The sequence below is a fragment of the Dictyostelium discoideum genome (genome assembly GCF_000004695.1).
Source record: "Dictyostelium discoideum AX4 chromosome 4 chromosome, whole genome shotgun sequence".
Taxonomy (NCBI): domain Eukaryota; phylum Evosea; class Eumycetozoa; order Dictyosteliales; family Dictyosteliaceae; genus Dictyostelium; species Dictyostelium discoideum.
The window spans coordinates 3,745,597-3,763,034 of NC_007090.3; the positions used below are offsets into that span (position 1 = coordinate 3,745,597).

Consider the following 17,438-nt stretch of genomic DNA (forward strand, 5'->3'; position numbering starts at 1 on the left):
AATAAATAAATAAATAAATAAAATAAATATTATACAATAAAAACAAAAAACAATAATAATAAAAAAAGAATGTAATGTTTGATTGTGTATATGTATATATGTGTACTTTATTGTAGTATGATATGAATGTGTATTTATTATTATTATTATTATTATTATTTGAAGGTGTTAATTGTGTTAATTGTGTGTCTGTGTGGTATGTACTTCTTTAATGTTTATTAATTATGTACGAATAAAGAATAATCTTTAATTTTGAATGATTTTAACATTGTTAAAAATAATTGTTCAGATTTTGATTGATCATTTGATGGTGTTAAATTTTGAACGACCGCCACACTGCTACTTGTTGGTGCTAATGCAATAGCTTCATTAAAGGTAATTAAAAGGTCTGTTTTTGATTTTTCTAATCTAACCAATGCCATATATATATTAATCTGTGTATTATTATCATTTAAATTATTGTTTGAATATTGGAAAAAAAAAAAAAAAAAAAAAAAAAAGTAAAAGTAGAAGAAGAAGAATATGTGTCAAGATGTAATCCTATTATTACTTGTTTTTTATGATGATGATGATGATGATGTTGTTGTTGTTGTTGTTGTCGTCGTTGTTGCTGTTGTCATCATAGATTATTGATAAAATAAAAAAAACCTACAGTATTTTCAGCGGTTTCATTAAATTTGGCTATCTTTTGTTGTGCTAATAAAACGTATTTTGGAATGGATGCATCAAAATTTGGCATTTCAGCTTGTGTTAATTCTCTAAAGTTTAAAATCACTGATTTATCAGTGGAGATACCTGCATCTTCAACAAGGACTTCATAGTGATGTTTGATGGCATTTGCATTTGAAATATGGTCTTGGAATTCGTTTAATTCAATGATTACACTTTGATCTGATTTCTCATCAGAGAATAATTCTTGATGATCTGGTATATGTCTATAACTTGTAACATCAATGAATCTTCTTGGTATATCAATTTCAATTGCTCCACCATATAATTGTCTTTTTTCAAAAGTTTCTGACATTTTTTTTTTTTAATTAATTAATTTTAATTTTAATTAAATTTTAAAATGTTTTTATATTAATATTTAAATAATTATTTAAATAATTTATTTTGTGTTTGTATCTGAAAAGATAAAAAATAAAATATAAAAAAAAAAAAAAGTAAAAATTTTAATTTATATTTTTTTTTTTTTTTATTCCCGAAAAATCTTCAAAGTGTTGAAGAAATTTTGTTTATGTAATATTTTCACGGGTTCTCAAAAAAAAAAAAATATAAAAATAATTAAAAAATAAAAATTAAATAATTAATTTAAAAATAACAAAAAAAAAAGATATTTTTATATAAAAAAAAAAAAAAAAAAAAAAAAACAAAAATACTTGACTATTTTGTAAACCTTAATGGGTTCTAAAATTAAGAAAATGGATATTTATTTTATTTTTGTTTTATTTTTGTTTTGTTTTATTTTATTTTATTTTTTTAAATAAAAAATTTAATTTTTTATTTTTTTTTATTTTTTTTTTTTATTAATATTTATTATTAATTTAAATTTACATGTAATAAAATAAAAATGAGTAATAAAATTAATAATTTATTTATAGAATTATCAAAAGAATTAATTAAAGAAAAAGAAGAATTGGAAAAAGGAAAAGAGGAATTGGAAAAGGATAAATGTAAATTCATGTCAATGAGTAAAAGAATTGAACAAATAAATGAGAGTGAACCAATTACATTATATATTGGAAGTGGTGGTAATAATAAATATATAACAAGAGTATCAGTATTAAAAAGGTTTCCAGATTCATTCTTTGGTGTAATGTTTTCAGGTAGACATCCATTAAAAGAGTTTAATAATAAACCTAGGTCATATTTCATTGATAGGGATGGAGATTACTTTAATTTCATTTTAAATTATCTTCGTGGTGATAAAATACTAATTCCAAAAGATAATTTCATTTTAAAAAAATTAATAATAGATTGTAAATTTTATATGTTACCAGAATTAGAAGAAAAATTTAAACAAGAATATTTAAAAATTAATTCAAATTATCATTATAATAATAATAATAATAATGGAAATAATAGTAATATTAATATAAATAGTATTTTTAATAAAAAATGATTAATTAAATTAATTAATTTCCATTTTTTTCTTTTTTTTTTTTTTTTAAAATCATTTTTTTAATTTTTTTTTTTTTAAAAAAAAAAAAACTTTCGTTTATTTATTTATAACTAATTCAAGAATATGAAAAAACGATAGAAAATTAAAATTTATTTTTTTTTTTATTTTTTTCTCAATTTTTTTTTTATTTTTTATTTTTTTTTTCCAAATTTTTTTTTTTTTTAAAAAAAATCGTTTTTTTCGTTTTTTTTTTTTTTTTTAATCTCTTTGAGAATCACAAACAACAAATACTATTTCTTTTTTTTTTTTTTTTTTTTCATTAAGAATCCATCTTTTTTTTTTTATTAACCGCAATATAAAAATATTATCAAATAATATTTTTTTTAAAATTCCAAATTATAATAAATTTTTAATAATTAAAAAAAAAAAAAAATTTTAAAAAAAAAAAAGGGGTGGTCTCTCAACAAATTCAAATCACTCCCCACCCACCCACCCGTCTTTCTATAATAACATCACCACAACCACCATATATAAAACGCAAAAAATAAAATAAAATTAAAAAATAATAATAAAAATTTAAAAAATGACAACATCATTAGATAAACAATTATTACAAGTTAAAGAAAAGATACATTATGTAGATGTATCAAAGAAAAGAGATTCATTATTATTTGGAGCAGTTGAAGCAGCCAATATTGATTTAGATTCAGTGTTGGCAATGGGACAAGAAGGTTTAAGTGAATTGATAAATATAGATTCAAGATTTAAATGTTTTCAATTGACATTGTTTTCCGATAATTCAAAATCATTCAATAGAGTCTTGGAGAACAAAGAAGAAAATAACAAAATTGATATTGAAATTAATAAATTTTTAGAATTACAATCAAATTATTTCCTTTTATCTTCCGCTCATAAATCATTAGAATGGTTAATTCGTAGATATAGAATTAATGAATTCAATATAGATTCAATCATCTCCTCAATTATACCTTATCATGAATCAAATATTTTTGCTAAATTTTTATCAATTTTAAGATTTGAGTAAGTAAAAAAAAAAAAAAAAAAAAAAATTATATTCTTTTATTAATTATAAAATTTTCTTTTTTTTTTTATTTTATTTTATTTTAATTTAGGTTTAATAAAAAATGGCAATTTTTAACAGGAGTACAAGAAAATAAAGTTTATATACCAAGAGAATATTTCATTGGTGTTGTTGGGTCACATCCATTCTTTTTAGAATTTATTTACAGTACAATTGAAAATTATGATAAAAAAGATGTCATGTCAAAACCGTTAATCTCATTTTTTACCGCTTTTTTAATTGAACTTTTATCTGCAAATACTACATCATACATTAGAGATACTTTATCATGTTTAACAAAATGTTTAAAGAGTAAAAATAGTGATTTACAAGTAAGTAAAATTTATCTCAAAATTAATAACCCCAAGCATATGCAAATTTATTTTTACACCTTTTTTTTTTTTCAAAAAAAAAAAAACGACCGAAAAAAAAAAAAAAAAAAAACTCAAAATTTTATTTTTTTTATTTTTTTATTTTTTTTTGAAAAAAAACCGATAATGCGTGATCTCACAAAATGTCTTATACTAACATTTTTTTATTTTTTTTATTTTTTTTTTTATTTTTTTTTTTTAATTAATTAGCTTTCAAGTTATATGATCCTTAGTATTATTGCTTCAAAGGTTACACTTTCAAAGGATGTAATTGAATTATTATTTAAAACTACATTGAAACATTGTACCAACAATTTTAGTCAAGCTTTCACCTTCTTAATGGTTTTATTCCAAAAACAAAAGTTTGATTCATTACCAAATGAAACCTTAAAAACTTTAGTATCAATTCCGTAAGTAATTAACTTTTTTTCTTTTTTTTTTTAAAAAAAAAAAAAACTAAAATCTAACATATTTTTAATTTTTTTTTAAAGAGCACTTTTTGAAATTTTATTAGATTTCAATTCACAAGAGAAATCATTAGATAGAGTATTATTAATTTTATTTAAATATTTATCAAAGAGTTGCATTGAATCAGCAGAAAGTTATACATTGTTAAGTCAATTAATTGAGGAGTTGGTTCCAATTTCAAATCAATACCATGTTTTAATCTTTAATACTTTAACAAAATCATATTTAGCAACTACTAAAAATTCAAGTAAAGATGAAGTTGATGAATCAGTTATAAATATTTTAAGATCATTAAATTCTGAAGTTGTTCAAGATGAATTTAAAAAACTTTCAAATAATAATAATAATAATAATAATAATAATAATAATAAACAAAAACTAAATGAGATTATAAAATTACAAAAATCAGTACTTCAACAAAAAACAATTACAACATCATCATCAAATACTATTTTCTTAAAATTACAAAGTAATATACCATCAGAACGTAAAGAAGGTTTAACATTATTTAAAAAGGAGTATTGTTCAAAAACAGGAAAAGAAAAAGAAGAGACAACAACTAGTACTGATTTCAATAGTATTTCAAAATCATTTTCATCAACAATTTATCAACGTTTAATTGATTCTGATGGTTCAATTGTAAAGGAAGCTTGGAATTTACCATCATTAAATTTAATAGTTTCACCAAAAGAATTATTAAAAGCAAGTATTGAATTCTTTAAAGTTCAATCATTCTTAAATGATAAGAAATTATTAGATACAGTTTTATCAACAATAACAAGTGTAGTTGTCAATCAATCTTCAAATTCTTCTTTAACACCAGATTTTGTTTCAATTTTATTACCACAACTTTTAGATATTTCAACCACTACCACTACCACTGCCACTTCAATAATAAAGAAATTAAACAAAGATATTCATCCAATTTTTAATAATATTACATCATCAAATATAGAATCATTAATTAAATCAATTTCAACAAATTTAGATAAAGAATCAAATATTACTTTTATAAATCAAATTTCAAAATCAACTTTTTCAACTTTTAAATCTGATATTTTCATAATATTAATTTTATTAAATTCAATAATAAGTTGTAATAATAATAATAATAATAAGAAAAATAATAATAATTTAATTTACCAAATGTTTAATATAATAGTAGAAATTTCAAAATCATATTTATCAAAAGAAGAATCAATCATAACTAATATTAATAATTTACAAGAAGTTTATAAAATAATTAATGAAAATAATAATAATAATTTTAATTTAAAACAACAAATTAGTTTAATTTGTTCATTATTATCAATAGCGATTGATTCTTTATTTACAATTTCACCAGAACAATTTATGAAACAACTTCAAAATTCATCGTTATCATCTTCATCAAATACAATTGAGGAGAAAATGATTAAAGAAATTCAAAATATTTGTAAATTAATATTTAATAGTAAAATTACAAATATTGATTTAGTATTAAGAAGTATTGTAAAGAAATTCTTTGGTAATCAATTAGTATTCTTTAAATTTTTATCACAATTTTGGGAAGTCAATGAAAATAGTGAAAATCAAGATATTACAACCATTTATCAATCACTTTGCCTTAGTGGAATTTTAGTAAACTCAAAATCATTCAATCGTTACCTTATAAATAATAATCAAGCAGTAGCTTTAATTCCATATTTATTATTATTAAAAAATCAAGATTCCTCAATTAGATCAACTTCCCTTGATTCAATTCAAGAGATTTATAAACAAATTAAGTCTTCATCAATTGAAGCATCATCTTCAACAACAACATCAAATAGATTAAATTTCTATACATCAAATCAACCAACTATTGAATTAAAAGTTTTAATTAAATTCTTGGCTCAATTGGTTCAATATAAGAATGAAATTACAATGGATAAAACATTTTTGGATAGTTATTTCTCAAAAGTTTTATTCAATTCTCAAATTAGTTCAAGTTCTAAAGCTTCTTCAAGTAGTGATGATGATGATGATGATGATGACGATGTCGATCAAGATGTATCAAAAATGACTAAACAAGATATTGAATTAATTGGTAAATTCTTAATTTCAAGTTCATTACTTATTGAATCATTATCAAGTAGATTAACAATGTTACAATCATTACAATCTATTAAAGATGATGTTACATTTGTTGAAGTTACCATCAACTATATTAGCCAATTATTGGAGAATGTTAAAAATGCCACTCTTACATATGATGAATCTTTAATTTTAGATATCCTCTTAAAGAGATTAGGTCAAACATCAGTACTTACAAATCCAAAAACCAAGAAACAATCATTATCATTATTCATTTCATCTTTATCAATTTCAAATGAATTAGATTTGACTATTGCTGGTGGTGGTAATGATAAACCAATTAAATATACACCATTGGTTGCCTTAATTGGTTCAATTAATAAATCATTATTATTAACTGTACCAGTTAAAGAACAAATTGGTATTGTTGAAACAGTACTTTCTTATTTCTTCTCTGAGAGTAATCAAATTAAACAATTGGCAAAGAATACTTTATTATCCGTATTAGTCGATGCAACTGTTATTTTACCAATGTTATTACCAGAGAAACAACCACAACAACAACAACAATCTACAACATCTTTACCAATTCCAAGATATAATTCATTATTTGAATTGATTAGATTAAATTCATCAAAAATTAATGGTATTTCAATTTTAGTAACACCAATTTTATCAATTATTAAAAAGATGGAAACTAGTATTGTTGAAAATGTTGAAAAGGATGCATTGGAATATTGTAAACAATTGGCTATGGCATCACTTGGTTCAATTATTGATTGTTCCAGTGTAAAGGATGTTAAGAGTTTGGAAACTTCATTTGATATTTCAATTATAATTAAATGTGTTGAATCATCAAATAATCTTCAAACTTGTAGTAGTGCATTAATATTACTCTCAAACATGGCTTCTAAATTCCCACAAAAATTATTCAAATTTATGGAATCAATTATAAAGATGATTAAATTCGTATTGACCAATGGTGATGATAATTTCTCATTCATGATCTTGGAGAGATTCTTAATTCAATTATTACCAAGTTTGGTCAAACAAGGTATTTCATTGGTTCAAATCTTTAAATTATTCTTGGATTCGTTCTCTTCAATTCCAAAGAAATTCCGTTTACAATTATTCAATTGTATTTGTCAATCGGTCGCTTATAAACAGTTACATATATTGTTTAGTTTAATTCTTACAAAGAAGATTCAAGATTTACGTATTATCACTAATAAATTGAAACATTTAGATAAAGATACCATAATGAGCTCTGATGAACAAATTAAAGAAGAGATCGATTATGAACAATTCAATGAATTCATTTCACAATTCTCTGATCAAATTCCAGTATTGGAAATGTCAACAAGTTTAGGAAGCCTTTGTCAATCTATTAATTTAATCTCAATTGAGTCTGGTAATTGTGTTGAAGCGCTATCAGAAGAGGAGGAAGAGATTTGTTCATTACTTTCACGTAATAATTCAAAGGATAATCGTTTACTTCAAGCCAATACATTGGATTTCATTTGTGAACGTTTATCATCAAAACTTTATTTGGACAGTTTCAGTTTCGATTTAACTAGTCAACAAAAAGAACTCGTCGAAACTAAATATCTCGGAGCATTTGAAAATCTTTTAATCCTTTTGAAAAAGACCACTGAATATAGCGAGAAAACATCAAATATCAAACTTAATGGTAGTGCCAATAGTATTAGTATTGCAAGTGGTAAGGATAAATTCATAAAGAAACTTTTATCCTCAATTAATCTTTGTATGGATCGTTATGGTCAATTACTTAGTGTCAAAGGTTTCATTAGTACAATCACTCAATTACTTAATCATAGTGATAGTAATGTACGTCGTCGTTCATTGGTTATCTTTAATGAGAAGATTACATTGGTCAAGGATGATCTCACTCAAGACCAAGTCAATCAATTCCTCTCACTCATTGATTCGTTCACTCGTATCATCGATAGTCAAAATGAAACTGAAACCAATAAACAAACATCACTCTTGTCATTTGAAATTTTAGCACGTAATTTCTCGACTACCAATGCCACCGCTTTCCTCTCACAAATTCCAATCATCATTAAGTCCATGGGTCATAGCAGTCATCAAGTGGTTTCCTCATCTTTGATTTGTATCGCTACACTTTGTTGTGAACTCCAAGCAAAGACCATACCATACATTCCACAGTTCTTCCCTGTCTTATTGAATACCCTCACTGGTAGCTATAAAACCAACGTTGAAGAAGAGAATGAAACTCGTACTCTCTTACAAATTAGTTGTATCAGTTCATTGGAGATGATGTTGAATACAATTTCAAAATTCCTTTCACCTTATTTACCACAATTGTTAAATGCATTACTTCATCCACGTCTCACAAGTAATAGTATGTTATCTGGTAAATTGTTTGCTCAAGTTAAACGTTTATTAAATATCTTAACAAAGAATGTAGAATTCCGTCTCTTATTACCTGCAATGTTTTCTGCTTACGAATTTGCCGTTCAATCTGAAAATGATTTATCTTTGATTTGCTTATTCGATTTCGTTGGTGATATCTCTGCAAATTTAGGTCCAAAAGATATTGCACTCCATCATAAGAGTATCTTTAAATTCTATTTACAATGCTTTGAATTCCGTAAGAAATATAAAAATCGTGTAAAGAATGCTGATAAAGTTGAAGATCATATCATTAGTTCTTTCATGACATTAGTTATGAAATTAAATGAAAACCTTTTCAAACCATTATTTATTAAAGTTTTAGATTGGGCATTAAATATTCAAAATGGTCAACAAAATGGTAAACATACTGATGATGATGATGAAGAAAATGGAAGTGATGATGAAGAAAGTGATGAAGATAAACCAAAGAAAAAGAAATTGGTGAATGGTAAATCAAAATCAACGAAAACTCAACCAGAGATTTCAAAAGATAATTTATTATTCTTTTATAAAATTGTAAATTCTTTAGCATCAAACTTAAAAACTATTTTTGTACCATACTTTGGATACTTTTTTGATGATTCAATTCGTCAACTTCAAAATATATATAGTAATATTCCATTTTCACAACAACCACAACAACAACCACAACAACCAACTGTAAATGATAACACCACCATCACACTTTTAAACAATAATAATAATAATAATAATAATAATATAAATAATAAGAGAAAGAAGAATCAAAATATAACGAATACAACAACCACTAACAATAATAGTAATAATAATTTAAATAATAGTAATAATAATAATATTGATCAAGATGAATCAATTTTATGTTTTGTAATTTCAGCATTAGAGAAATGTTTTATGTATGATACTGATGGATTTTTAGATAAACAAAAGTTTGAACAAATTTTACCAGCACTTGTTAATCAATTAGATAATCAAATGGGTACAGTTGAAAGTTATAAATTAAGAGTTTCACGTTACATCGCCCCAACCATCACTCAATTGGCTGTTGTTATCAATCAAGATCTCTTATGGAAACATTTGAATCATACAGTTTTAATGAAAACAAGATCACCTTATTCAATCGTTCGTTACTCTTCAATGGTTGTAGTTCAATCACTTCACAAGAAGATGGGTGAACAACTCTTAATCCTTTTACCAGAAACAATTCCTTTCATCTCTGAATTATTAGAAGATTCAGTTCCAGAAGTTGAACAAATAACTCAAGATGTCGTTAAAATTATTGAAACTCATCTTGGTGCAGAAGAATCAATTTCTTCTTATTTATAAATAAATAATAGTTTTAAAAAATAATAATAAAAAAAAAAAAAAGTAAAAAAAAAAATTAAATAATTTAAAAAATAAAAAAAAAAATAAACATATAAAAAAAAGAAATAATAATCAAAAAAAAAAAAAAAATACAATTTTTAGTTTTCCACTTTTTTTTTTTTTTATTTTTCAAGTTTTCCACCTTTTTTTATTTTTTTAAATACAGATAATAATTTTTTTATTTTTTTTATTTACAATTTATTTTTTTTATATGAAAGTTATATTTAATGTTAATACTTTTTTTTTTTTTTTTCTTTTCTTTTTCTTATTTTTTTTTTTTTTTTTCCTCTATTTCTTTAATTAAAATTTGAAATTATTATTATTATTATTTTAAAAAAAAAAATTATATTATTAAAAAAAGATTATTATTTTTCTGGATATCTTTGTTTTAAAACTTCAACATGATCTCTAATTTGAATATTGAAAATATTCATTCTGTGTTCTTCGATATCGAGTCTAATTTTATGTAATTCATTTTGAATTTTTATAATCTCTGGGATTGGTTCATTCTCTGGTGGAATGACTAAAGTTACCATTAGATCTGGAGTGGCAGCATGAGTTGGTGGTGGAGCACCCATGGATAAATTCTTTTTACCACCACTTTCGATGGTGATTTTAGCAATACGAGATTGAGCAGCGATCTCTTCCTTTCTTAAATCTAAAATATATTTTACAAGGGTTTTAACTTCTTCAGTTCTTTCTTGGGAAATTAAATTTACATTGAATACGACTATACAAAAAATAAATTAAAAAAAAAAAAAAAAAAAACAATTAAAAAGATTTTACATATTAATATCTATCAAATTTAAAATTTCCATAATCTATAAAATAAATAAAAAAAAATTACTTACAACCATCTTTTAAGAATAATTCAATATTATGTTTAAAATCTTCTTTAGACATATTACAATCTAAAATTTGATTTAATAAAGTTTGTTTTTCAACTGGAAGAGTAAAAGTGATTTGAGTTAATTTGAGGGCCACGCATTTACAAATTTCAAAGAATCTACGGAATGGTTTAGGTTCTTCACCTTTTATTAAAAATGTTCTACCAGCTCTATGTACAATTTGGAATGTCATATCGGTATCATCTAGAATGGTCTTAACTTTTGATGGATCACATTCTCTAAGATCAATGTAACCTTGGGGCTTCTCTGGACTGGTTAATAGAGTTTTAGTTTTATAATAGATAACAAAACCTTTATAAAGAACAAATAATCTTGACAAGAATCCCTTTTTATTACCACCTGCTTTTTTCATAACAGTAGAATAAATAACCTTATCTTTAATAGATTTATAATTTAATGCTTGCTATTAAAATTAAAAAAATAAAAAAAAATAAATAAATAAAAAAATTAGTAACCAAATATTTTTACATTTTTTTATTTTTATTTATTATTTTTAAAAAAAAAGTAATAACTTACTAATAATAATTCATCTCTTTCAAGTCTCATTTTTTTTTTTTTTTTTTAGTTTTTAATAAATAAATAAATATTATATATTGTTTGAAATATATTATTTTTTTTTTTTATGTGAATATTTTAATTTAATTAAATGATTAAATAATAATTTTTTTTTTTTTTTTTTTTTTTTTTTTTTTTTTATTGTTTTTTTATTGTATTTTCAAACAAATTTATTTCAACCAATGGTTATTGCAAAAATAATAAAATTAATATTGTTTGTTTTTTTTATTTTATTTTTTTCTTTTTTTTTTTTTTTTTTTTTTTTAAATAAAAAAAAATTGAAATAAGATCCCCCAGAGATAGATTTGAGTGAATAAAAAGAAAAAGGATTACAGTGCCACAATAAATATTTTTTTTTTTTTTTTTTTTTTTTTTTGTGTGGTAAAGTGTGGGTGTGGTGAGTGGGTACTTTTTTTTTTAATTTGTTGGTATTCTATTTAAATAAATATTATGTATAAATTTATTTATGAAAGATTTTATAATAAAAAGGAGAGTGGGTGAATTTAATTGTGCTTGGGAGTTTTTTTTTTTTTTTTTTTTTTTTTTATGTGTGCTTGATTTCCACTACTATTATTTTTATTATTTACTTCCACAATTAAATATTTTTTCTTTGTAGTTAGTGTTGAATTATAATGATGTTATATGATTTTTTGTTTGCGAGAAATAAAAGTAGTAAATTAATGTGTGAATGTATGTTTTCTAATATTAAAAAAAATAAAAAAATAATAAAAATAATAAAAAATAATAAAATAAATAATTTTAAATTTTTAAAAATAAAAATAAATAAATAAATAAATAATAAATAAAAATAAATAAATAAATAATATTGTTATTGTTATTATTGCCAATTAATAATTTATAATTTCAAAAAAAAAAAAAAAACAATTGAAGTATTTAAATACATTTTGTTTGATGGTAAATTTCATTCCATAAAAAAAAAAAAAAAAGAAAATAAAATAAAAATAAAATAAAATTATAAAAAAAAAAAAAAAAAGAAAATAATAATAATAATAATAATGGTAATAATAATAATAATAATAATTATATTAATAACCACAACCTATTTTAGCCAGTTTATATTGTTTTAGTGTGGGTTATCATATGACAGTTTTATTTTGATTTTTTTTTTTTTTTTTTTTTTTTTAATCACACACTACACACTCACACCACCCAAATATAAAAAAAAAAATAAAAAAAAAAGAAAAACAGCTTCAAGTTGTGGGGGTAATAAATCAAAATAACCCAAAACAACAATTCAAATATTTGAAACTATTTACTTGCCAAGTGGCAGGCTTTAATCAATAAAAAAAATAAAATTAAGTTTTTATTTTATTTGAATTTAGTTCTAAAAGAATTCTTGAGTGGGGTATTTTGATTATTTTAGTTTATTTTTAGGATGGTAATGTTGTTGTCGAGAAAATATATATAGAAGATCTCGATGTTGAAAAAAAAAAAAAAACTACATACACATATATTTTGATGATTGATTAGAGTGCTGTTTTTTTTGTTGTTGTTTTTTTTTGTTGTTGTTGTTAGGTAGCGATTAAGATTATGATGATGATGATTATTATTTTTATTAATCAATTTTTAAAATAAAATTATAATGAAATATGGTGTGTGTGAAGGGGCGTGTGTATTATTTTAATAGGATGAATGTAAGTGGGTGTGAATTTTATGTGTGTGTTGTTTGAACTTAGTGTGTCATAATATCATTTTTTTTGTGGTTTGTTATTTTATAATTTTTTTTTTTTTTTTCCTCTGTTCTATTTTTAACAAAACATAAAAAAAAAAAAAAAAAAAAATCAATAAAATCACCACCCTTATTATTTTAAATCAAAAATTTAAGTATATAAATATAGAAATTAAATATATAATAAATAAATTAAAAATAACAACACCAACTATACAAACCATACATTTTATTATTATTATTATTGTTTTTAAAATTTAATTATAAAATTAACCAAATTAATAAATCAATCGATAATCAATAAATATATAGCGCTTTTGAAATAAGATTAAAAGATAATAAAATTTAAAGGAAAAAAAAAGAATTTCATCCTTATTTCAAGTAATTTTAGTGTTTAATTTATTTTTATTTTTGATTGATTAATATCACATTTAAAATCCTTTTTTTTTTTTATTTTTATTTTTAAATTTTTTAATACTTTTCCACTTTTTTTTTTCTTTTTTTTTTTATCTTGAATCTTAATTTATTTTTATTATTATTATTATTATTATTATTATTATTATTATTATTATTATTATTATTATTATTATTTTCGAGTACCACTTCTTTTCTGATTATACTCATTTCACAAAACAAAAAAAAATAAAAAAATAAAAACATAAAACATTTTCAAAGTTTAGAGTTTTTTTTTTTTTTTTTTTTATTACTGGGTATGTATTATTAATTTTATTTTTAGTAACTATTACCAACAATATAACAACAAACCAAAACTATAATGAAAAAATATTAAAATGAATATAATCCAATTAATAAATCAATCAATAAAACCAACAAATTAAAAAAAAAAGAAAAAATTAAAGGAAATAACCACCCTCTTACATAGTGTTGATAAAAAAAATGCACTGGAAATAAAAATAATAATGATAATGATAACAATAAAACTAGGTCGAGATTATACACAAGATTTAATTAATAAATGTGGGAGGGGAGGGGTAGGGGGAGGGGGTTTAAATGGGATTTTTCTTTCCTATGAGGGAGTGGTGTAAAAAACAGTTTTTTTTCTTTTAAAATGTGTGAGTAGTATGGTTTTTTTTTTTTTTTTTTATTTTTTTTTTTTTTTTTCTAAAACTATGAATACTAACCAAAACAACACAAACCACACAATTATGCATTTTAAAAATCATTTGATTTTCTATGTGAAATCTATATTGATTTATATTCTATATATAGTATGTTTTTTTTTTTTTCTTTTTTTTTTTTTTAAAAAAAATATAAAGAGAAACTGATTGATAATTCAGATAATAGAAATAAATAAAATTTTTTTCTTTTTTTATTTTCATACACAGATTATATGATGAATAATTCAAATTCACCAATGACTATTTTTGTAAATATTATAATAATAATAATATATTTGGGTAACATTACACAATTAAAAGGATGGGTGAATTTTAATATTAGATAATTTTTTTTTTTTTTTTTTTTTTTTTTTTTTTTTTTTCATTACTTTTAATAACTTTAAAAATAAATAAAAAATATCTTTTTGAAAGTATTTTTAAATTTTTTCAAAAATTTTTTTTTTTTTTTTTTTTTTTTTTTTTTCGACTAAATTAAAAAATAATTGAAAAAATTATCAAAATTTAATTTATTAGCGAAAAAAAAAAAAATGAAAAAATTAAAAATTAATATTTTTTTTTTTTCCCACCTTGCCAAAATAACAATTTATATTTATTTGTTATATATAGTTATTTAAATAAACGAAAAAAATAAAAAAATAGTTTAATAAATAAAAATAAACAAAACAAATAAAAAAATAAATAAATAAAAAAAATGAAAACAGTTACATTAGCAACATGTAACTTAAATCAATGGGCAATGGATTTCAAAGGAAATCTTGAAAGAATAATAGAATCGATTAATATTGCAAAATCTAAAGGGTAAAATAAAATTTTTTTTATTAAAAATTTAACCTATAAAGTTTATTTTTTATTATTTACCTATTATTTAAAAAAAAAAAAAAAAAAAAAAAAAAAAAAAAAAAAAAAAAAAAAAAAAAAAAAAAATTAATAGAGCAAAATATAGATTAGGACCAGAATTAGAAATTTGTGGATATGGTTGTGAAGATCATTTTTTAGAACAAGATACAATGTTACATTGTTGGCAAAGTTTAGCAGTAATATTAAAGGATCCAGAGTTAACAAAGGATATTTTAGTTGATGTTGGTATGCCAGTATTACATAAGGATGTTAGATATAATTGTAGAGTCATATTATTGAATCAAAAGATTTATTTAATACAACCAAAGAAAGCCATGGCAATGGATGGTAATTATAGGGAAGGTCGTTGGTTTACACCATGGATTAAACCAAGAGTTGTGGAAACTTTTTATCTTCCAAGGATCATTAGTCAAATCACTGGTCAGGATGAATGCCAAATCGGTGATGCAATCATTTCAACACTTGACACAGCCATTTCGTCAGAGACATGTGAGGAGTTATTTACACCAAATTCACCACATATTCAAATGGGTTTAGATGGTGTTGAAATCTTTACCAATGGATCAGGTTCACATCATCAACTTAGAAAATTAGATACACGTGTTGATTTAATTCGTTCAGCCACCTCGAAATCGGGTGGTATCTACCTATACTCGAATCAACAGGGTTGCGATGGTAGTAGATTGTATTATGATGGTTCATGTATGATCATGATCAATGGTGATTGTGTAAGCCAAGGTAGTCAATTCTCTTTGGTAGATATCGAAGTTATAACTGCAACTGTAGATTTAGAGGATGTTAGATCGGTTCGTGCTAGTTTTATGGCACGTTGCGCTCAAGCTAATCTCACTAAAGAATTCCCACGTGTACGTTGTCCAATTCAATTGACTCATATAGATTATTGTCATCCACCTGATAGAGTGATTCACATCAATTACAATACACCAGCCGAGGAGATTGGTTTTGGTCCAGCATGCTGGCTTTGGGATTATCTTAGACGTTCAGGTTTATCAGGTTACTTTTTACCCTTATCAGGTGGTGCTGATAGTGCTGCCACTGCCGCTATCATTGGTATCATGTGTCAATTGGTTATATTGGATGTTAGTAAAGGTAATAAACAAGTATTAAAAGATGCGCAACGTATCACAAATTCACCAGAGGACTATATACCAACTGATTCAAGGGAATTTGCATCACGTTTATTCTTTACAGCTTATTTAGGTAGTAAAAATAGTTCAAAAGAAACTAGAGATCGTGCAATGGAAATTGCAAAAGATATTGGATCAGTTCATAAAGAAGTGGATATCGATGATATCTCTCAATCATTCAATGATGCATTCTCACAGATCACTAAAAAACAACCACAATTTCGTGCTCATGGTGGTACACCACGTGAAAATCTTGCATTACAAAATGTTCAAGCTCGTACTCGTATGGTTCTATCCTACCATTTGGCATCACTATTACTTTGGGAACAAGGTCGTCCAGGTTCTCTATTGGTTTTGGGTTCTGCAAATTGTGACGAATCATTACGTGGTTATATGACAAAATATGATTGTTCATCCGCTGATATCAATCCAATTGGTGGTATGTCAAAAATTGATTTACGTTCATTCATTGAGTGGGCTGGTAAATTCAGAGATATGAAATCAATTCTCTCTGTACTCACAGCAACACCAACCGCTGAATTAGAACCAATCACTGAAAACTATACACAATCCGATGAAATTGATATGGGTATGACCTATGAAGAATTATCAATATTTGGTAAATTAAGAAAAGTCAATCGTTGTGGTCCAGTTTCAATGTTTGAACGTTTGGTTGCAGATTGGGCACATTTAGAACCATCAGTTGTGGCTGAAAAAGTTAAACGTTTCTTTTATTATTATGCAATCAATCGTCATAAATTAACAACTTTAACACCATCCTATCATGCTGAAGGTTATTCTCCTGATGATAATCGTTATGATCATCGTCAATTCCTTTACAATTCAAAATGGGATGTTCAATTTGAAACTATTGATAAAATTGTATTAAGATTATCTCAAAGACCACAATTAAAAAATACTGTAAACTGTCCAAATCAAGCATCATTAACTCAACAATAAAATAAACAAAATAAATAATAATAAAAAAATTAATTTACTTTTTTTTTTATATACTGGTGGTTACTTTTTTTTTTTTTTTTTTTTTTTTTTTTTTTGATTTTATTTTTGAAGTTCGTGTGGATATAAGAAATAAAAAAAAAATATTGTAAGAGAAAGAAGAATATCGATTATTTATTTATTTATATATTTTTTTTTTTTTTTTTTTTTTTTTTTTTTTTTTTTTATATAAAACTACAAGTTCTTTTTTTGATTTAATAAATTCTTTCAAAGTTTTGAAGAAATTGGAGAATTTGATAATAA

General features: G+C 22.9%; 7 protein-coding genes across 7 annotated transcripts in view; 4 read left to right on the forward strand and 3 right to left on the reverse strand.

Annotated features, from left to right (window-relative positions):
• Nucleotides 1–218: 218 nt before the first annotated feature.
• Nucleotides 219–1,024, reverse strand: DDB_G0285871 (Ran GTPase binding protein; the record flags this gene model as incomplete). Its single annotated transcript, XM_632882.1, has 2 exons — nucleotides 219–434; nucleotides 653–1,024. The coding sequence occupies 2 exons, from the start codon at nucleotides 1,022–1,024 to the stop codon at nucleotides 219–221; spliced, it is 588 nt and encodes a 195-aa protein (XP_637974.1).
• Nucleotides 1,025–1,570: 546 nt separating this feature from the next.
• DDB_G0285873 (hypothetical protein) lies at nucleotides 1,571–2,122 on the forward strand (the record flags this gene model as incomplete). The annotated part of the gene is made up of 1 exon (XM_632883.1): nucleotides 1,571–2,122. One exon carries the CDS (start codon nucleotides 1,571–1,573, stop codon nucleotides 2,120–2,122), a length of 552 nt encoding a protein of 183 aa, XP_637975.1.
• A 583-nt stretch (nucleotides 2,123–2,705) lies between these two features.
• Nucleotides 2,706–9,841, forward strand: DDB_G0285875 (U3 snoRNP protein; the record flags this gene model as incomplete). The annotated part of the gene is made up of 4 exons (XM_632884.1): nucleotides 2,706–3,163; nucleotides 3,256–3,535; nucleotides 3,785–3,984; nucleotides 4,066–9,841. 4 exons carry the CDS (start codon nucleotides 2,706–2,708, stop codon nucleotides 9,839–9,841), a joined length of 6,714 nt encoding a protein of 2,237 aa, XP_637976.1.
• Nucleotides 9,842–10,245: 404 nt separating this feature from the next.
• On the reverse strand, nucleotides 10,246–11,334 carry phdA (PH domain-containing protein; the record flags this gene model as incomplete). Its single annotated transcript, XM_632885.1, has 3 exons — nucleotides 10,246–10,610; nucleotides 10,732–11,191; nucleotides 11,305–11,334. 3 exons carry the CDS (start codon nucleotides 11,332–11,334, stop codon nucleotides 10,246–10,248), a joined length of 855 nt encoding a protein of 284 aa, XP_637977.1.
• Nucleotides 11,335–13,953: 2,619 nt separating this feature from the next.
• DDB_G0285945 (hypothetical protein) lies at nucleotides 13,954–14,319 on the forward strand (the record flags this gene model as incomplete). Its single annotated transcript, XM_632886.1, has 3 exons — nucleotides 13,954–14,075; nucleotides 14,112–14,262; nucleotides 14,311–14,319. The coding sequence occupies 3 exons, from the start codon at nucleotides 13,954–13,956 to the stop codon at nucleotides 14,317–14,319; spliced, it is 282 nt and encodes a 93-aa protein (XP_637978.1).
• A 544-nt stretch (nucleotides 14,320–14,863) lies between these two features.
• nadsyn1 (glutamine-dependent NAD(+) synthetase) lies at nucleotides 14,864–17,138 on the forward strand (the record flags this gene model as incomplete). Its single annotated transcript, XM_632887.1, has 2 exons — nucleotides 14,864–14,970; nucleotides 15,104–17,138. The coding sequence occupies 2 exons, from the start codon at nucleotides 14,864–14,866 to the stop codon at nucleotides 17,136–17,138; spliced, it is 2,142 nt and encodes a 713-aa protein (XP_637979.1).
• A 264-nt stretch (nucleotides 17,139–17,402) lies between these two features.
• The window catches only part of DDB_G0285879 (hypothetical protein), a gene marked incomplete at both ends in the record, with an annotated part of 1,828 nt that continues 1,792 nt past the window's right edge, over nucleotides 17,403–17,438 (reverse strand). The window contains one exon of the mRNA XM_632888.1: nucleotides 17,403–17,438. This exon is cut by the window's right edge and continues 1,007 nt beyond it. Within this exon, the coding sequence (XP_637980.1) occupies nucleotides 17,403–17,438 (36 nt within the window).